At 45.8% G+C, this 22,118-nt stretch overlaps 1 protein-coding gene across 5 annotated transcripts in view; it reads right to left on the bottom strand.

Annotated features, from left to right (window-relative positions):
- ELOVL5 (ELOVL fatty acid elongase 5) overlaps window positions 1-14,110 on the bottom strand; it is a 78,271-nt gene extending 64,161 nt beyond the window's left edge. Inside the window, exons 1-2 of one of the 5 annotated variants that reach the window (XM_053286369.1) lie at window positions 12,666-12,890; window positions 11,887-12,010 (exon numbers count right to left, since the gene is read on the bottom strand). In XM_053286369.1, coding sequence (XP_053142344.1) covers window positions 11,887-11,890 — 4 coding nt within the window. In that variant the 5' untranslated portion in view covers window positions 11,891-12,010; window positions 12,666-12,890. Of the gene's footprint in view, window positions 1-11,886; window positions 12,011-12,665; window positions 12,891-13,490; window positions 13,512-14,029; window positions 14,049-14,091 lie in introns of those variants that run through there. The other 4 variants (XM_053286375.1, XM_053286372.1, XM_053286373.1 and 1 more) reach the window with 4 other exon arrangements.
- Between the last annotated feature and the right edge of the window lie 8,008 nt (window positions 14,111-22,118).

Below are 22,118 nucleotides of genomic sequence, written 5' to 3' on the forward strand. Positions count from 1 at the left end.
AGTGCTCTCCCCCATCCAGAACTAAAAATCCCTCTCGTTGTATGTGTATTTAGTTGGGGGTAAGGGAAGAATCCATCTATGGAATGATTTTCAAAGAGTCACACGACAAGATGTGTGTATGGCCCCCACTGGCACATATTCACTGGTCCACAAGTTGCACATTGCTCAGCATAACAAGGGCTTTTTTAGTCACCCACACTGCTGTGGGCTCCTCAGGAACCATCAGTGGTCTTATGCCTTTGTGCAAGAGTGCAAATACTCAAGGTAGTATGCCTACTTACACTGGAAACCACCAAAGTAGCACTCCCGGAGCATGGATATGCTACTTTAAGTATTTGCAGCCTTGCACAAAATCCAAAGATCGCTGGTGGTTCCTTAAGACCCTGCAGCAGCACGGATGACTCAGAGCCTCCTCATTACACTGTGAAAGATGTGAGCCACTAACATTATGAGCCAGAAGAGAACTGTTTTAAAGGAAGAATTAGTCAGGGAGCTGCACTTAGGGTCAATGGGAGTAGCCACTGGCTCCCTCCCAGGCCTTGCAATAAAGAACACTGCCCTATATGGAAAAGGTAAATGAGGTAGGTAGTGCTATATGGAAAGTGCTAAATAAGGTAGATTCAACCAGGGAGGAAATGAGATATGTGTCAACTTCTAAGAATGTTCAGGAGACCTGAATCGCTTTCCTTGAGTGCCGCCATCACACAGAGCTATGCAGATACAAACATGCAAAGCCTTTTTCTTTAAGGAAGGGAAGTGTAACTACAGGGATTCCAAGATCCAGTTCAAATTAGGAGACAGTTCATTTCAAACACTTGATAGAGCAGTGGCCACAGGCACCCCCACGGCATGTATAATAAGAGAGATGGAACCTACATGCAAACATCTAATGCTATACATCCACATTGATAAAGCAGGGGGAAGAATGGTATGTAGACATCACCTTTCCCACCACACAAAGTGGAGAGATACCCAACTTGCTGCCTCACTGCGAACAGCTGACCTCCAAATTACAAATGTGTGAACTGGCTTTTCAACACTTCTGTGAACAGAATCACAGTCGGGCGACACCCCTTGCACTAATGCAGCGCTGAGAATGCAAAGAATCAACTCAGCACAGAGCCGAACCAAATGTCCACAGCTCAAAATTGGTAAAGAACATCAACTAGCTTGCACCAGATCAAGTGCTGAGGCAGCAAAACGGCCTTCCCAAGCATTCATATGACAAGGATGCTAGGGACATGGAGCTCACCTCTCAGAAACTGTAGGCATTACACCTGATTTCATTAATCATCACTTGCATGGAACTGTATTCTATAAAGGATAATTTATACTGTATGAAACATTTGCTGCATTTAGTAAGTGTGATGCATTAAGTGGTAGCACTGCACAGCTATAACAAGATGGAACAAAATTTACAAACAAAAGTAGCGAGATGTAATTTTAATCTGGATCTGTGTGCACACACAGCTGAGTGGGCTAGATTCAAAGCATTCTGAGAAGAAGGAAAATAGCTGCTAGCACTGTTCTCAACGCTTGTCCAAGACAAGTGCACAGCAACACTGCAGTAGATGGGCTTGATGGCAATTATCATGAATCTACTTGTTGAAGCAGTTTCACATCAAAGCACTTGCCCAAGGTCTTGAACAAGCACTACTGCCCTCTGAACTTCTAAAAACACTGGGTTGGATTCCAAAGAATCATAAGCAGAAGGGAGCACTAGCACTGCTCTACAAACACTTGCCCAAGGGTCAGCAGTGCAGTTCTACTATAATAGGTAGCTTCTATGGTAATTATGAGTTTTCTTGTGCAAGAGGCTTCACAAGCAGTTGCACAAGGTCTTGAGCAAGGAGACGAGTATCTCAAGCAACATTGTAGTACCAGGTGGAAAAAAACTGTCTTCTGCACACAGAAGGGCCCTTTCGGATCCAAGCCTTTGTGTTCAAAACAGAACGTGAGCTGGTAATCCACCCCCCAATATCCATCAGAAACCATGTCTATTATTTCATGCACGCGTGCACACGTGTACACACACAGAGAGAAAACCACAGCAACTAAGCACAACGCTTTAGAATAAATTCTATACCAAGTGACCCACATAATATTTATTCAATTGAAACAGTTCCTTGAGCTTTACCAAAATATTTTTTTTCCCTGTGAAAAAGCACAAGAGTAACTTGGTCTCTCTCTCATTCATTAACATTGAGGCACAACATATACATCCGTAGCCATCTGATCAAGTCAGTGCTTACATGCAGAAAAATTAAGTTTAGGGTAGGGATTGGGGTGGGGCTGTTTCTATGCCCTTATCAATGGTGCAAGCCTCCAGACAGAAGGTCATCTCAAGAGTTAGAACACTCCATTACAGAAATGTGAAACAAATGCATGTGTGACCTTTAAACATACTGTCCAGTTGTAACAGGGGCAACTCAGTTTAACAGACTCTCGAGCGGCAGTCACTGGAAATTCCACTGAAACACACCAGTAACTAGTGTACTGAACAAAAAGAAATAGATTTATCTGAAGACAGTAACCATTCTTTTCAAATGAGTAGCCTGACAGACTGCATCACACAGGCATGTATGAGCAGGCAGGCAAAGTTGTTTCGATGTATCAACAGAAAAGTACAAATTTCTCTTCAAGGATGCGCTTTCTGTTGCTGATTAACAGGGGGACTCTTCTTGAGAACAATACTATGAAAAGCCTTCGCAGGCAAAAAGAACAAAGATTGATTCTTGCATGGGATTCCCAAATGTTCTGTATCAAAAGAGAGGCTACCTCTTCATTCCAAAGTGTCACAATGCCAAAAAATATAATGAATGCCTCTTCTTTCTATCTGCTAATAGAGCATCTTCCATATGAGGCAAGGCTACAGCATCGGGGTGGGGGGTCTTTAGTCTGGAAAAGAGGCAACTAAGGTGAGATATGATAGAGGTGTATAAAATTATGCATGGTGTAGAGGGAGTGACATTTTTCTCCTTCTCTTGCAACACAAGAACCAGGGGTCATCCCATGAAACTGAAAACTGGGAATTTTAAGATCAACAAAAGGAAGTACTTTTTCCACACAGCGTGTAATGAATCTATGGAATTCTCTGCCAGGGGAAGTGGTGATGGCCACTAGCTTGGATGGCTTTAAAAGGGACTTAAAAAGAGGACATACCCTCACCTCTTGCTTGTGGGCTTCTCAGAAGCATCTGGTGGGCCACTGTGTGAAACAGGATGCTGGACTGGATGGGCCAGATCCAGCAAATCTACTCTTATGAGAAGAACAAAGTGCCCGGCAGTTCAGAAAGAAGTCTGAAATATCCCTTAGAGTTCTACCTTGACAAGCCTCCACATGTGATGGACTGAAATGAGAAAGCATACTGCTGAATGAGGAAGTTGTTTCCCTTAAGCACAGAATTGAGAACAAGATAAAGTGACTTCGTGGAAGGCAGACAGAGAAATAGAGCACTGCACACCATCACTGTGCAGGCAGATAAACACCTTTTCAACTTAAGCGAAAATCCAAATTTGGAGTGGAATTACCCACTAACAGTGGAACACAAGGCTCAACCCACATATTGTTTCCCTTTTAAGTCAAACGCAGGAGAGGGGAGACTTAAGAGAATCCACAGGCTTAACTTCTATTTCACTTTTACTTCTAACTTGGCTTCCTTCTGATTTTACAGCCCAGCTGAAGGGGTGTGTGTGTGGAAACACCACTGGAGGGCATTTGCAAAGAATCTGCAGGCAGAGGAGGGGTTAAACAGCATCATCCTTTCTGCAGATTTTCCCACCTTCTTATTCCCTTAGCAAATGGGGATATGGGAACATGGATTGCCAAACATGTCATTCCAAATCATGGGATTTATGGATGGATCCTAGTTATTCCTCACAGGGTGGCTGTAGTAACAGCTACACAGTGCTTTGAAATCTGTGATCAATAATTATAAACACCAACCTCAGAGCCATTTACATTAAACCTTTAATCTGGTCCAGCATCTTTTTTTTAAAAACCTACAATGCATGGGGAGGGGGTATTTGACCCACACAGTAGCAGCCTCAAGATAAAACAGCACCGCTTCACACAAAAGTCACTATTCCTGGGAGAGAAACTCCCAATAGTAGCTTTCCTTCCAAGGCAAAGAGCAGCTTTAGGATGCAGGGGAGAGAAGCCATTTTTGTCAGGGCTGTGGTATGTGGGCAAAGGCTGAAATCCACTTGCTGGTGTGTGCTTCCAGCTCTCTGGTGAGCAGGACACCCAACACTACTCAGACCTCCTACCCAGAGGTATGATTTCCACTGCCATTTCTGAGAAGGTAAGAAACAATACTCTGTATTGCTTTTATGCATGTGTTTTAAATTTTTAATCAGATTTGTTTCATATTTTTAGCTTTAATTGTGTCCTTTCTACAATCTTGTTTTTAAATTTTGCTGTAAACTGCCATGGGATTGTTTTAATGAAAGGCAGTATATAAATTTAACAATAAATAAATAAACAAACAGCAGGAATCCTTTATGACCAGTAGGAGAGGGTTTTTTATTATCTCAATCTCTCAGTGCAAATGACCGAAGAGACGATCCTCTCCTAAGCCCTTTGCCTGTGTGCCAGAAAAGGATCCGAGAGAAGAGAGGGCATTAGTGGCAACCACAAATAATGTCTGGCTTGGATCCCTGCAGAGTGATGATAAAAGTGCAGGGTCAGTCTACCTACTGAATGCAACATGCAGTTCGGCCCTCAGGATTAGGCCAAGGTGTGAGTCTGCTAGACCAGGAAAATAGAAAAAATATTCAAGACTCTGAGCAAGGATGGATATGTACCCAAAATTTATACCAGATTTTTATTCAGCCCTTGATACCAACATAAACCAAGCACAATGACTGCATGCAGACACTGCAGTGGGGGGCATGGGAGTACGCCACTGACCCAACCGAAGGGAACACCTTTTGTCTGGACATCCGTTTCCAGCTTCCTTGCATGAATAGTATCCATGTGTTCAGTGCACTGCTGGTGTGTTGGTCCAAGAGTGGGGAAAGAAACACATTTAAGCATCTAATTTGTCATTTTGAGTTGCAACCGGTCCAAAAGTTTGCAACCTAACAAAAACCTGTTGTGGCCTTATTAAAGGTATGTCCATATCAACTCTGCCTCCAGTCCCAGGATGAAAAGCAAACCTCCATCAGACTCTGGGCCGCCCCAGACATTTTGGCACCAGAGACTGAACATCCAAGTCTGCTTTTCTCTCTGCCATAAACAACTGGAAAAAGAAAGCAAACAACTGATCACTTAATGTTTTTTAACAGAGCTTCTGCCCAAAGCAGCTGCCTCACTCTGCCTACTAGTAGAGTTGAACCCAATTCAGTGATTCCTTCCAGTGGGATAGTATCTGCCACCCAAGACTTTGTGCAAGTAATCCTTTTCTTTCATTAGCAATGTTTTTAGGTTGTGAAAACTTTCCCAGAAGCCAGCAGTACTGGCTTTAACAACTCTTCCCATTTTAACAAGAAAAACACAGCCACCTTGGCTAAGGAGCATCTCTGACTCCACTCCACTCATTGGTACTTCTGGCCGGGCACTCACAATGTCTTATCTCTTGCAGGATCAGAACCAAGGGACAAAGAGCTGAACAAATAGCACCTGGAGACGGTGCTTCATGGCAATCCAACCAATAGGCAGGGAAGTATTTTCTCCATGATTACATTACATACCACCACCAAGTGGTATGTAAGTGGTATGGTATCATAGAGGTCTACCAACTGATGAGTGGAGCTGGGACATGAAGAAAACCATACCTAGCTAGCAGTTTGCCATGCAGTTTTGAAAAGGCACAGGCCCTGCAAAACAACAATAATTTGCAATCCGGTGATTCTGTGGCAATCTCATTACTAAATTAAGATTTCAACAGAAGCCTTTCCCTAGTAGTTAGCAGACAGGATACCTTCCCTTGGTTCTCACTTAGTTTTCTTAATAGGGCTATACAATAGGAGGGACAGTAAACAAAAAACAAAAAAAACCCCACACACCCAAGTGTCTGCATCTGTCTTTCCATTAACATACCAGCAAGACTAAGAGGCAGTTCCATTGATAAATACCTTTCTGATTTCCATCACACCCCTCATATCCTGGTTACTGCTATGTTAATAAACCAAGCAGTATTGATGCCATATGACTGAAGGGCAGCGAGGATATGCCTAGCATAAACTATTGGCAAATAATCCACAGATAACAGCACTTAAACAAATGAGCATGGCTGAGGTGCTGTTGGATGAGATAAAGGAGGCTGGCAAAAATCAGAACGAACAAAAAGGCAATGGTACAATAAACGTTGTTTATTGTAGAAAACAAGTCCCTACACATTGTGAGGCTGATGAACCTCTTCTTCAGTGGAAAGTCTGTGTATGTCAAAGTACAAGGCTTCCCTATAATATATTTTAGATAGAAACCTTGTACTTTGACTTATACAGACTTTCCCCTGAAGAGGTTCATCAGCCTCAGCTTGCAATGTATTGGGATTTGTTCTTGGCAAACATGAGAGGCAACTGGGGGAGAAATACACAGACAATGGTGGGTTCTCATTATCAAAAGAATCCCAGTGTATCAGAAAATCCCAGACACCTAGCTGCACACGTACCCATGGAACATGTCATAAGATCTCAAGATTTTCTCTCCAGACCCAGATCTGAGACACGACCATTTCAACATTCAACTGGGATCGTTAATCTTTGCTCTGAACTTGGTTGGTTGATCCTGATTAAATGCCAGCTGTTTGCAGCACCAATCATCTAGGATCGATGAAAATTTCCAAGTTCTCATGACATGTTCCACAGGAACACGTGTGGCTCAATGACTGGGGTTTTACGGTAAGCTGGGATTCTTTTGATCTTGAGAACCTGCCCAACATGTGAATGAGTCTATGTGCTAGTCACTCAGATGGGATCTCTCACTGCTGCATCGCAGAAGTGGCAACATTTCCATTAATTGTCTCAGGCATGGGTGCATGGAAAGAGCATGGGTTACCAAGTGCCAGGTTCCTATCACCATTGGTGCCACCCTGCTGCCACTGCTCCTGCACTGCTCCTGTTCCTTTCCCCCTGCTTGGCTGCACAGCTTTTTCTCTCCCTGTCCATCTACTTAAGCTAGAAAGCTCCTGCTGCCACTGCATGGCTTGGTGTTGCATGTTACTGCTACTACCTGATGTAGGGTTCCTATTGTCTTTTGCTTCAGGCAGCAAAATGTCTTTGACTTCCCCTGCATGGAGGAGTGTGTGGGCATGGACTTCTTTTCTCCTCTCCCCTCTGACCTTTTCTTCTGCAATTTCATAGCCAGAGACTGAACCTGAAGCCTTATACGCTGAGCCAGAGCTGGTCCACGTGCAGATAGGACAGATACAGCTCTGTCAGGACTGGGACATAGCTGGAATCCCTAGGCCGGGGCATGGGCCAGAACAGCATGCCATGGGCTAGGCTGCTCATGATGGACCCACTGCAAACTTCTCTTCCATCTGCTCCTGTTGCTGTGATGCCAGAATGCTGTTTTCCTGGCCTGGATTTTCCTGACACCTCCCCTTTCCATTTAAAGTTATTACAGGACATTTAAAAGGTTAGCTATACCTTATAAACATGACCCAGTGCCAGGATGACCCAGTGCCAGGATGACCCAGTGCCAGGAATCATACCTAGGAACATAAGAAGCTGCCATATACTGTCAGACCATTGGTTTAGCTAGTTCAGTATTGTCTTCACAGACTGGCAGGGGCTTCTCCAAGGTTACTGGCAAGAATCTCTCTCAGCCCTATCTTGGAGAAGCCAGGAAGCGAACTTGGAACCTTCTGCTCTTCCCAGAGCAGCTCCATCCCCTGAGGGGAATATCTTGCAGTGCTCACACTTCTAGTCTCCCATTCATATGCAACCAGGGTGGACCCTGCTTAGCTAAGGGGACAAGTCATGCTTGCTACCACAGGACCAGCTCTCTTCTGCCTCTCCAACATACCACTGCACTGCAATTTCCCCCAGGCAGCTACCAATATTGTCTCCCTAAAACTTTGCTGTTGTCACTGAGTGTTCTTCTTTGTCCCCATGGCTCCACTCACTTTCCCTTTTAAAATGCTTGTTCCTTGAACATAGACACCATTACACACCTGTTTGTGCATGGTTCTGAACATGGCCTATGTGGGATCCCGTGGCTCAAATCCTTCTCCTCAGGCCCTATGTGTGACCTATGGGTCCTACATAAACTGGCCACAGAACTGACGGGCTATAATGATTAGAAGGGCAGTCAGTCCTCCTAATTCTCCACCTGGCCCTGGATTCTTCTGTTCTGCAGGCTGCTGCCATCCTTTCCTGTTTTTCTGCGGCTGGCTGTGTTTGCATTTCCAGGGGATTTGAATCCCTGCCTGAGGTAGCAGCCTACAGATCTTGAAGCTCCAAAACTTGCGGAAGGCATCACTTAGTGCCCTCCTTTTTCTACCCGCTGGGACATGGAGGCCTCTGATGAGGGAAGCAGAGTGGGTTCTTTCTGGCAGCTTGCACACTGTGTGAGGAACAGGTATTTGGAGAATGGGCAAAGAAGCATCATCAGTGTGTTCATGCTGACGTTGTATACCGATTGATCCCTCACATGCACAGCTAATCTGAAGGTGTCACGGATGTGTAGCATCCTGACTGGTGGGTGACCTCAGAGCGGCAAGAGCCACTGCGGCTGTTGCTACCTTGTCTTACATGCCTACAGTTGCTGGGAGTGCACCTACGATGTCATACCAGCATTAGTCCTGGTGCCACAGCTGTGCGAGTAACAGGACCATAGCACTCTGCCAGGCCCTCGATGCGAGACCTTGCCGGTCTCTTCTTCCGGGTGCTTCAAGTGCTGTGTAATCAGCATCTTTCCCCTTGGCTAGGAAGGATCTTGTGTCTTGAGAGCAAGCCGCCTTGCTGACCAAGCAATGGTGTTGCCTTTCCTTATCAACAAAGAGTTGATCCCTGTAATACCGGATCTTTTGCATTCAAGCATCTAGCAGGCAGCTAAGCTTCTAGTACAGAGGTTTTTGGCTTTTCATCTGACATGGTAACAGAGCTGGTATTGGTTATTCAGGTGTGATGTTTGACAGGAACATTGGAAGTTGCCATATACCAAGTCAGACCAATGGTCCCTCTAGCTCAGTATTGCCTACACTGACTGGCAGTGGCTCTCCTGGGTTTCAGGCAGGAGTCCTTCCCAGCCCTACCTGGGGATGCTGCCAGGGACTGAATCTGGGACCTTCTGTATACAGAGCAGATGCTTTACCACTGACCGACAGCCTCATATAAATATTATTGTTCAAAAATACTTGTACACTACTTTACAACCCAAAGAAGTGCTCAAAGCAAATTACTTAGCAAGGGATATGAGAAAGTGTTCCCTGTCACCCATGCACACATGCAGTCACCAGCAACAGCCATTGGGAAGAGGGAACACCTGAACTGAACAGTGGCAATAATTACTCCCTCCTTGTAGACAGAAGAGAAAGGCCATTTAAACAGTGTCTCTGGCCAATACGGACATTAGTCATATCTAAGTAAATGTTATGAATATCTGATCTTATCCACCTCTCTCTATTATAAATGGAAAAGACATACCCACCCACCCCCGCAAAGAAAGAAAGAAATTGTTTTGATGATGCTTCTGTAGCAATATATTTGCCCAATGAAATGTAAACCACCCAGAGATGCAAGTTTTGGGCGGTACAGAAATTTGTTAAATAGTACATACTTTTATTAAAACCAGCAAAATGATATAAAGTTGTGAGCAGCCAGCTTTCAGGTTCTCCAGAACTTATAATCAGACCACGTTTAGAATACAAGTCTAGAAGTTATTTATGTATTTATTCGATTTCTATACCGCCATTCCAAAAATGGCTCAGAGCGGTTTACACAGAGAAATCATAAATAAATAAGATGGAGTTCTTATATAAGTACTCAGTTCTGTCTCAAGTGAAAAACCAAAAGATTTTTATCTGCTTTGCATAATCCTCCAAGTGGAAAGTAAACACAGCTCCTATTTCACAGTTACCAAAGGGGTAGTTATGCTAATCCACAGAAACAAAAACCACAAAGAATCTCAGTGGCACCTTAAGATGAACAAGTTTATTGTAGCAGCATCTTTCATGGACTACAATCCACTTCAGCAGATGCAGGAAATGTTACCCTCTGTTGGTAGGAATTTTATTTTATGCACACCCATACAGCAAAACAATGTTAACAGTGAAGTCAAATGGCTATGTAAAGTTTAAATGTGATGATTCAGAACAAGAATAAAACAATCATCAATTGCAGCTGTTGTGAATCCTCACTGTGTCTTTCTTAACATAGACACTTAAGCTTTACATAGAATTATCAGAACACATACTTTTTGCATTTCTGGGTCATTTAACTTCATGGTTTACATTGTTTTCCTTGATTTAGCCATGTATATATTTACTTGTCAATGCAAGGTAACACTTCAGCATAAATCAAATAAATAATTCAGCACAGAAATTGAATTAATAATAATAGTAATAATAATAATATTGATCAGTAGTCCACAAAAGCTATATAAATCTACAATACAATAGATGTGCTGGTCTTTAAGGTATCACAAGATTGTCTGTTTTTCCTATTTCCCAGTGACTCTGGAGTTTGTCCTGCTGCAGCAATCACAATTAAGCTGACTAAAGGGGGACAAACTTCATTATGGGGCTGCATTCTTTTGCCTTTTTCAGTAACAAAACACGGTTTACTTGGCTTTTCAAAGTTCCTTAAGTCCCCCACCCCTTTAAGGAAAATAGGCAGTTCTTGTGCAGCACACCTTGTTCCTTCCTGTTCTCTGTTTTAACCATGTTACAATCTGGGCCAAGTAAGATTAACAGGTCTTAGCTGATGAAAGGGCACCTACCTCCCATATACTTCAACAGAAATTGTTGGCACTCAAGAGTTCTTTAACATTAAAACCATGCAGTGACTGTATTTTAGAAACACTACAACTCTTCTGTCACATGGTTACACCAGCGTTTAAAGTCTCCCTTACAAATGGGGATGTTTGCCCCCCTCAGACGTTTTTTGTCATTTGTGTTTTGTTTTTACACTGAATGGTTGGGGAGGAAGTAGATTCTCCCCCATAGCTCCAGTCCCGGTCCTTCCTTCCTGTGGAAGAGATTCCAGTGACAAGAAAAAATGCACACTCTTTTCCTGTTAGGAAGTAGGCTCTAGAGTGCTTGGCTGTCCAAGGACCACTACTGCTGGGTTCCTGCTCTTATGCTATAGTTCACATAGACAACTACAGACTTGAGCAGGACTGCACAACTTTGGCCCGCCAGCTGTTTTTGGACTACAACTCCCATAATCCTTTTCTACAGTAAGCAATAGTTAAGGATTATGGGAGTTGTAGGCCAACCACTGCAGGAGGACCAAAGTTAGTCTTAGAGGATCTTAGCATGCCTTGAGCAGAAAGTAAGTCAAACGAGGTAGCCTTTTCTTTGCACACAGTGATAACATTTTTTTAAAAAAATTCAAAGGTCATGTTCAACTGCACTGGAGTTGTGGATCCAACATTCCGATCCGAAGTATTGCTTGCCTGCCCCCTTTCTCTTTCTTATTCACCCCTCCGCGCCCCACAAGGGCATCACTTCTGTGCAGAAAAAGTGCCAAGCGCACAACTGGAGAGTATGTGCCCATCTCAGCACGAGCGGACGTGGGTGGAACCTATGAGTAGCTGCGGCAGTGAAAGAAAATGCAAGGGTCCATCACGCGGTGGTCTATAAGCCTTGATTCCCTACTCGGAAGCAAGTCTCTTTAAAAGCGTGATGACCCGGACAGTTTTCCTGCGGAGGAAAAGCATTTCAAAGCGGCTCACTTCCGAGCAGCGCCTTCAGGGTCAGAGTCTAAAACCTACCCATGCGGTCTGTCAATGGTTACGTACTCCTCGGAGAAATCACGAGCTTGGGGTGCAAAGTGTAAGCCGCCAGGAGACGTCTGTAGGAGGACGCGGAGCTGCAGCACTTGTTGCTGATCTCTCCCTGCCGGGGAGGAGTCAGAAGCGTTGCAACCTTCAACTTGCTCAAGCTAGGCCGCCTCGCCCCCGCTTCTGCTTTTCAGCTTCTTGCTGGAAGCAATAACGGGGAGCGAAAGGAGGACGGATGCACGTGTAGCCGCGACTCAATGCCTGCCTGGAACGGTTTCCAGCTGTTTTCCGGGCAGCGCAGGCACACGCGCGCGCAGCAGGGACCCCCACCTCCCAGCCCTTTCAGTGAACGTTGCTTTGAAACACCACCCTCCCGCCAGCCGCCGCGTAGCCCCCTCAACAACCACCGCTGTCTGTCAGCGGCTTCCAGCCAACCACCGGCTGCTGTTCTCATGGGCTGATGCGAGGGTGTGTGGGGGGGTCATCCGGCAACTCCGGAGTCCCCACGCGCTCCAACCCTTTCTTCCAGCACAGGGTGGGTTCCCGCGGCGGAGGCGGCAGCCTGGCCCCTGGCCGGACACGCCGTGGGCAGGGAGGAAAGGGCGCGCTCGCCTTCTCTTTCTCTACGAGGGCAAAGAGAGTCCGGAGAGGAGCAGCCGCCCTGGAAAGCAACAGCTGCGCATCCCCCACCTCGGAGGAGTCCCTTCTTGCCATCCAGGCCCAGCCCTGTTGTGAGCTCCTCAGAGTAGCTCGCCAGACGGATTCCTTACCTTCTACTCGACAGTGGGCAACGCTAAAGGCGGCGGCGGCGGCGGCGGATCCCAGCACAGAAAGAAAGGCGGAGAGGTAGCGGTAGCAGTAGCCAGCCGGCTCTGTCACGCTGCAGAGGCGGGCAAGGGAAGAAGAAGAGGTGGGGCCTGAGCTCGGGCACCGCTAGGCAGGAAGAGGGGAGGACAAGGAGCGCGGTCCCCAGACTAAATTGTGGGCTGACGGTGACGTAACGATGGTGGCTGGAGACAAATAGGAAGAGACCGGGCAAGATGGGGCTCATGACGTCATGATGCCTATTGCAGGGGGAGGAACTGAGGGACAATGGAATTTTCGGGGGAGGGAGAACCCGACGCGTGCTGGGCTCAGAAAAGCCAGGGCAGATTCTTGACCTTATGGCTATAGACCTATGCACCGTTATCTGCCCAAGCCTGTACAGGTTTCTTTGGCTTTCCCACTGAGGTCAGAAGGGGTTTACTCCCAAGAAAGACTGCAATCGTCTACAGAGTTAGAAGCGTGAAAACCAGTAGATTTCCATGGATTTAGGAGCGCCAAATTCCGCACAGGATCTGGGCTGCGCGTGTAAATATTGTAGGCTTAAATAGCAGTGAATCTTGAACAACTTGTATCGAATAGGCCGCGCGCGAAGCTTTTTGCCGAGAAATTCCAAGGCTGCCATCCTAACCGCCCTTACTAGGAGTAAGTGTTGAGTCCGACTAATTTGGTGGGACTTACTTCTGAGTAACACGACTAGGGTTGCTCTGTGAGCCTACGATCTTATGTTCATTTTACCTGCTGTAAGCCCAACTGAACACCGTGGTACTTACTTTTGAGTTAACGTGGTATAGATGTCTAGAGCAGACTTCAACAATTTGACTCCAGAGAACTAAGAACCGGAGAGCTCCTTTAAGGATCCCAGCCTAAAGTTTCTGGCTTCAATGAGAGCAGCTATTTGACGGGATTAGCGGCTCATACCGTGAGGGGAAGAGAACAAAACAACCGAGAAGGCGTTACGCACGCTGATCCTGAACAAGTTACTTGGTAACACTGCTGCTTCATTCCAAATCGTACTTTTAGAATTACGGCGAGAGTGGTAACAGTGCGGTGGGAGAGGCAACGCCAGCGTGGGAAACTTGTCTGGATACAGAACGAGTCTGCCTGCCAAGCAGGAGGACAGCAAGGTCTCTCTGACCCCGGAAAAGGGGCGTGGAGAAGCGGGCTGCCGGCCTGGGACAGTGGGTGGGAAGGATGGCGGGGAGGGGTTCAGAGTCTTCCACTGAACACCTGGAGGGAAGGGGGGTGGCGAGAGGAAAGAACCGGACAAGAAGGTGGGTGGGTGCGTGGCGTGGCCGCGTAGGTAACTTGCCCCGGAGGGGTAGCCCGCGGCCCCCGCCCTGCCCGCAGAAGCCTTGGACTTTTCAGCTCCACCTCTGCTGTCTCACTGCGCTTCAAGTTCTTCTGCCCCGCGGAGCTGCAAAGCGGTATCTTGGCCTTCAGTTCGTGTCTCGGGAGCTGAGAGGGCAGCTCGCCTCTCCTTCCAGCGGGATGGAAGGGAGAAGGCGCGGCCACTGCTCGGCTGTCTCTCCCCAGCGTTCCCCCCCCCCCCGCCGTGCAGTGGGCGGCTCCCGGCTGAGCTCACTTGTTTCCCTTCGCCGCTGGAAACCCCAGCCCGCGGGTCACCCCATTTACCCGTCGGCGGCGGTGGCCAATCGGAGCAGCGAGGGGGAGGCGCCGAAGAGTGCCTCGGGCCTTCTGGGGGGTTATTCCAGTGCAGAGACCCGGCCGGCAACCCCAAACTCGGTTCAGTGCACTCTGCTGCTGGCAGGACAAATGGTTGTTGGGGTGTGCTAAGCAACGAGGGAGGGGGCGCCTTTGCACTTCGGCTAAGAGCATTTTTTGCACACGAGAATAAAAACTCTTCTTTCTTCCCTGCATTTCCTGTTTCTGTGATGCCAAGGGAGAGCCTAGAGTGCCTAATCAGGTTTAAAACTCTCTTCTGCGCTCTGCCCGGCATTCACAAATAGCTGGAGAGAGGGAGGCTTAAGCATGCTTTTGAAAATGTCCTTAAGAAAACAATAGGTATGGGGGGGGGGGAATGCCCAGCACCTCTATAGATTTGTTTCAAGTTCAAGGGCCAGAGCACCAGACTTGCACAGTTTGGAGGAGTTCTCCCATGGACTCAGGGTCACTCTGGGACAGATGCATATATCCCTCATTATCTTCACAACATCTCTGTATGGCTAGCTTAAAGCTTTGCAGGGAGGTTGATGATGGAGATTTATACCAGAGTCTCCCATGTGCAAACACCTTTTGTACCAATCTGGATCTTTTTCTGTCGAAGGCCTTGCTGATTAAAATGAAATCAAAAAGGTCAAAAGTCCCTCCCCGGGCAGCCTCACAGGCCACTGGAGGACTAGGAAAGGGGGACATAGGGCACTTATATAAGATCATACTTTTAAAGCTCACTGTACCTGCTAAATTTCTGATTGCCACAATCAGAATGGCTTGGTTGTTGATGGCATGGCCCAAAGCCATGGTATCAACAACCTTAAACAGAAGTTCTATAGCACTGCCAGCACCACCAAGAGCCCTGGTCAGAAATGTCTCCACAAATAGTGCCTAGCCCTTGATGGATTTATTAAGAGGCTGCTCTCAGCTGGTGCTAAAGAGCATGATGGGATAGAGGGGAGATGGTGAACTCTTTAGGTATGTATGGCCACACCAAAGTTATTTAGGACTGCTTAAGTCAAAACCACCACCTTAAGTGATGCAGCGGGGAAATGCTTGACTAACAAGCAGAAGGTTGCTGGTTCTAATCCCTGCTGGTACTATATCAGGCAGCAGTGATATAGGCAGATGCTGGAAGGCATCATCTCACACTGCACGGGAGGAGGCAATGGTAAACCCCTCCTGTATTCTACCAAAGATAACCACAGGGCTCTGTGGGTGCCAGGAGTCGAAGTCGACTTGATGCCACACTTTAAGTCAAAACCAACACCTTGAATTTTGTCTAGAAGATAATAGGGAGTCAGTGCCAGTGTGGCTGCCTTTGGACTTCCCAGGAGCAGAAGGACCACCAAGTTCTGCATCTGAAGTTTCTAAATCTGAAGCAGTGGCCAAGGGCAGCCTGACATTGCCGTAAAAGAGCGAAAGACAGGAAGATAAGCTGGAACCAGTTCATAGGAGAGAGCAAGTATGGTGAAGGGTCTCGGGTGTAGCTATAAGCTATAATTGAGTAGATGAGTTCAAAGAACCTGGGCCCTGTAGCTCCTGGGGGCCCCCAGCTGCACCCCTCCCTATGTTCTTCATTATATCCCTCACTCCAAGGGGCCACTGGGGAGGAGGTGAACATGGGCCCCCCTCCCCTAGCTATACCCCTGAAGGGCCTGGAAATCAGGTAGAAATGGGTATGTTTAGCCTGGGTGTTTTTCACACATCAGGCTTTACTGCAAGTTTGAAGTTGCCCCCAAAAAACAACACAAAAAGTGGATTTTTTTTAACCCTGGATAGAAATTGGCATGCACTCTTGATGTAAAACCCAAATTGTGTGTAAAGTGCTTCCCAATATCTCCCAGGGACTTCAGGATAAATCTGGCCAATATGTGAATGCACCCCCTCATCTCCCAGAGGAGATGTGAACTAAAAGCCCTGTGTGAAAAATGCCCTGGGACTTTTACACACAGCAGGCTTTACCAGGAGATTACAGGGAGGCTTTACTGTAAACTCCCTGTAAGTTGTCCCCCGCAAAAACCCACAAATAGTGGGTTTATTTATCCTGGATATAATCAGGGCTACACTCTAATTGCACAGTGAAAAATCCGAACTGTGTGTGAACTGCTCCTGATAACTCACAGGGACTTGGGGGTAAATCTGGCCAATATGTGAAGACACCCCCTCCAATCCGGAGGAGATGCGAGTTAAAGGGATTTAAAAGCCCTGTGTGGAAAAACTTCCTGGAGAAGAAAAAGCCAAGTGCGGATATGACCGTAGTCTTCAATTACTGGAAGGGCTGTCACATAGAAGGAGTGAACTTGCTGTCTGTTGCTTCTGAGAGCAGGACCAGAACCAATAGGTTGAAAGGACAAGGCAGCTGATTTAGTGCCTCATGCAATCATAGGCTCTTCTTTGCTGGAGGTTTGTAAACAAAGGCTGGGCAGCCATCTATCAGGGATGCTGTCGAAGTTTCCCATACTGAGCAGGAGGTTGAATTAGAAGACCTCCAAAACCCCTTCCAATTCTAAAATCCAGTGATTCTGTGATACTAGGTAAGTGGGGCATGTTGGCGATAATATATGTTTTAGTTCTAAAGACTGTCGAATGTGGCTTCACTTTGTGGCTGAAGACTTGATTAGGGATGTGCATGAACCGGTTTCAGAGGCCCCTCTACAGACCTCTGAACTGGTTCAAATGTCCAGCAGTTTGAAAGTGTGTGTGGGGGGGATATCTTTAAGGATGGAGGAGGGTGCTCTTATCCCTCCCACAGCATTTCCCCCAGCAGTGCTGTCTTTTAAAATGGTCCAGCGGGGTGGCAGCATACCTCCTTGTTGCCCGGGTGCCTCCTTGGAGCTGAAGTGGCTGGAAGTGCCCAATGCGAACACACATGCCATGCACACTGGAGATTTCCAGCCACTTCCAGTCTGAGGAGGCACTGGGGCATCAAGGAGGTATGCTGCCACCCCGCCAGACCATTTTAGAAGACCGTGCCAGTGGGGGAAATGAGGTGGGAGGGGTAAGAGCACCCTCCCCCATACTTAAAGATATACCCCCACACACACCTTCGAACCGAGAGGTGCTGGTTCCATTCACATCCCTAGATTGGATCTCTTAAACTTCATTGCACCCATTTAACCAGACTGGTCATCAAGTTTTAAATCTTTTAATTGTTTAGTTAAATTTGTGTTGTTTTAAACTTGTGTGATCCACCTACAGATGTCGGTTTTGGGGTGTTGTATAAATATGCTAAATAAATAATTGTGAGTGCACTGTACTGCCATCGGCAAATTGGCCATCAGCAGATTGTTACAGCACAGGATTTATACGGAGGCTGAGGTTGATAGCAGCTGCCTCTTCCCCCCGTGTTGTGAGTAGCTAAGAGGATTTGAAATGGTGTGACCTTCAGATCTGGTATTTGTAGTGAAGTCATTTCACCTATTTTGGGGACTTTTTAGATATATTAAATATATTAGTACTGATGGAGTATTTCCATTAGCACTGCAATTATGAAGTGCCCTTCAGAGTCAGTCCTTAGCCAGACTCTCTCAATCATGTCTCCCAGCTTGATGATGTTAAATTGCCCATTGGTGGCAGTCCAGGTTTTATCTGCCAGATTCTGAATTGGATTTAAATGATCATGATAGAGCTCTTCATTAAATAACTTGGCATTCCTTAACTAGGATTCCTTGTGTGAGCTGTGATCCTATGACACTTGAAAATGAATGCTGTTGGTTTTAACACTTTTTTCATAGGAACATACTTATCAATCTAGTCACACATTGTATTTGTATTCCTGATCCATAGTGCTCTATTATTTTGTTTATTACATTTATATGCTGACTTTCTGCCTTGGCATTCAAGGGAGTTTAGTTTTAAAATGTTGAATTGGCACCAAACATTACAAAAGATGGGATAATTTTGTTTTAGATCAGTGTTGGTCTCTTCAGGAGCTGATTATATGCACTCCCTTGACCTGGGCTTTCTTCTTCTCAGGACATGAGGACCTCAGGTAGGCCATGAGAAGGTGAAGACAGGGCTGCCCCCCAAATTCTTGCAGGCCAGTGTGGGTCTCTGTGGAAGCTTCTTCTTCTGTTAACCCCTGCTAACTTGGCAAAGAGGCACCTTTTAACGTGGTGATTCTCTTTGGGGAGAATAACTGGCCCTGTTCACCCCTAGCACAGGACCTCCGGTGACTGTTGCTGGTGTCTGTCTTATGTTTCTTTTTAGACTGTGAGCCCTTTGGGGACAGAGATCCATCTTGCTTGTTATTTCTCTGTGTAAACCGCCCTGAGCCATTTTTAGAAGGTGGTATAGAAACTGAATGAATAAATGAACAAATAAATAAATGCACTCATCAGACCTCCTTAAGTATATGAAACAACTTTTGTTGAGGATGGGAGCAACTCTCTGTGTGCAATAATATAGAACATCACCAGACCAGGATGTGAGACTAAGTTTTGAATTAAGGCAGAAAAGATACAGAAGTGATACCTAACATACACATACACATTTCCTTTGAATATCCTCCTATTCTTCTCTTTTTGGTAAATTCTCCCATTTTAAGGTATGCCAAGATGTTTCTTTAACACAGAGAACAGAACACACTGCAAGTGTAAAATAATGATTCTCTGAGAGGGAGAATATAAGGTGAATTGATTGCACTGGTGTCAGTAAGTTGTCAAACCCAACCTGGGCTCAGAAATACTTCCCCTTATGAACCTGTATGCTTGTTAAAGTGTTTGGCTGAGACTCTACTCCAAGTTCCATCAAACCAGGAAGTGAGAGCTGCCTGGAGAAGAATATTTTTGTAGTGCTTCCCTTCTGAAAGGGTCCAAGAGGTGAGCAGCTACCAGCATAGCACAATCGGATGGCAGTAACAGTAAGCAGGGACACATCCTCTGAGATTTGAGGCAAATGAAAACTCAACGACTCTGTCATCTCTAGGTCATATTTCTCTACATGTTTCTACCACTCATTGGGCATCTCACTAACATGATCACTGGGATGGGACTGAAGAAACAAGGAAAGAGACAGTCATGATAGTCCTTAAGGGAACTAAGCACAGCGGGCATTTAAACAGAGAGTATGGAGCTGCCCTTTTATGAGGCAAGGTGAGGGGGTTGCCTCGGGCAGCAGTTCGTTGGAGCACCAGCAGGCAGCAAGATGCCTCCCTCACTCCCATTGGAGCAGCTCTTCAGGACCATCTGACCCTTGCTGGCAAGAAGCATAAGGAGTGAAGAAGAGGCTGCTAGCAACCTTCCCTCCTGCACCACATCCAAAGCTTTTAAGGATTGGTTTTGAAAGATCGCTGACCCCCCACTAGGATCATGGGGACAAGGCAGCATTTGGCACCTTGCCTTAGGTGTCAGAACACCTTGGGCCACCCCTGAGAGAGTAGATGCCTTTTCATTCTAGCAGGCTTTTCTGTTACAAGTGAGTGATTTTAAGTTTTTCTGTTGCGAGTGACTGATTTTAAGTTTTTTGTTTTGAATAACACTATGTTTTGAAGGAACTGATTTATGTTCTTTGTATGGCATACAATCAGCATGCATTCTTTGTATGCCGCTTTGAGATTCCCGAATGAAAACGAGTGGGGAGGGGGAGTTTGCAATTGAGTTAAATATCAGTTGATCTCTTACACATATACTGCATCTGTAGAACTACACATGCATTTATGGAATTAACTTTTTAGCTGTTGTGCACTTAACGGGTGTACTCCTAGGGCACTGTGAATCCTATAATTTTGTGTAATAATTCTCCATTTGCATCAAGACCTTCTCTACACTGAGGCTGCATCTTCATATACAGCAGAATGAAGTGGGAACGATGTTGAATCCTGGGGTAAAAAAATGGGCTGTACCATTTCAAATGACTTGTGAAGGATACAATTGTTGAATGCTGCCCTTAAAAAAAAGAAAAGAACAAAACCTCACTTCCTGCTACATAAAACCAGCAGAGTGGTCTCTCTGCTATGGTTGTTTTCTTCTGGCATGGATTTTTAGATGAGGGAATGTAGATGAGGGAGACCATTCAAAAATGCCACACACACACCCACCTGCAGTCTGTAGTGGCACAGCTGAACTCAGGACTTTAGCATCTCACTCTGCTGTATGTGTATTGTGTAGCCAGGGATCCTCAGCGTTGGGCCCCCAGATGTTATTGGACTTCAACTCCCATAATCCCCAACCAAAGGCCACTGGGGCTGGGGATTATGGGAATTGAAGTCCAATAACATCTGGGGGCCCAATGTTGAGGATCCCTGGTGTAGGCCAAGTGTGAGTCTGACATCTGGACCTTCCTGCCAAGTACCACTGGGTCTTGGGGATCTCTGGAGAAACCACAGCCAGAGCATGGAACCTTAACCATGCAAAACAAGTGCTTTACCATCAAGCTATGTGCCCTCTAATTAAATTAGGGGATCAGGTATCAATTTCTGCTCCTATATACATGGGAAGGGGTTTTGATCTGATCTCCTGCCAGTTCACTCAATGGACAGAGTCAAATTCAGACTGCGAGTCAACTCAATAGTCTTCTGGGGACCACAGGGTAGTTGTGGTAAAGGAGGAGTATCCTGGATACTTCCCATGTTTCCGGATGTGCTCTACACTACCAAACAGACAATACAAGAAGCAGTTATCTAGATGGCCGAAAATCATGCTGCTTCCATTTCCAACCATGCCAGTTCTGCTTGAAGGTTAATAACATAGTTATCAATAGACTATGTTAACTGCAGGATTCTTATTTAAAATGTATGCTTCATTGATTAGGTCATACTCACTGTTATCCATTATTCACTCCTCAAAGTAACTGCTTTTCAAATGCTTTTTATATGGGTCCTACTGTGGTAGGATAAGTATTCCTTGTCAGCAAGGTGGACGCTATTGCAAAGCCATCTAATGTAAATACTGGAGAGATAAACTAATCCAGGCCTGATTTTCTGTATCTACTCCTTCCCACCTTTGAATTACGTTTTTGCACCATCCAAAACAAATAAAAAAACCCCAACCCTTCCCTTTATGCAGTTTTTAAAATAATGTCTAGCAATGTAATTATTCTCCCTTTGTGTGGAAAAGTGGTTCTGAGCAAGATTTTTCTTGATTCTGTGTCCCTAACTTGGCAGTTATTATTATACAGAGGAGACTGCTGAAGCCATCGCTTTTATTATAAGGTCATAGAAAAAATAAGACCAGTAGAGAACAAACTGCCACCTTAGTTTCTAAAAACCATCTTGTGACTTCTTAATTCGATTGCTCGTGCCTTATTTGATATTTTACAAAATGGAATACAAACACCTGAGTCCACATTCCCTTCCTTATTTCCCACCCCACCTCCATCCACCAGAAAAATAAGCTGGGTAAGAATAGCTTAATCCTGTTGAGAATGAGGAGTATACTCAGGCCCTTTGTTACCTAGTGGCGAACAGGGATGGATGTTGTTCCTAACCTTTCCCTTCCTGATTTCAGCATTGCTATGTACCAGTTATGAAAGCTCACTACAGGATCCCTTATGAAGACAGGATGGTTTCTATTCCATGTTAAGCAGGGGCGTAACTACCATTAGGCAGGGGGAGGCGGCTGCCTGGGGGCCCCCACACCTCGAGGGGCCCCCCAGAGGCAAGTCACATGTGAAGTGTGTGTGTGTGTATCAGTGAGGGGCCCATTTTAAAATTTTGTCTCTGGGCCCACTCCAGCCTCGTTATGCCCCTGATGTTAAGGGTCAGTGAAGCCTCACACAGAAGGAGA

Source organism: Hemicordylus capensis, chromosome 1, assembly GCF_027244095.1.
Source record: "Hemicordylus capensis ecotype Gifberg chromosome 1, rHemCap1.1.pri, whole genome shotgun sequence".
Lineage (NCBI taxonomy): Eukaryota > Metazoa > Chordata > Lepidosauria > Squamata > Cordylidae > Hemicordylus > Hemicordylus capensis.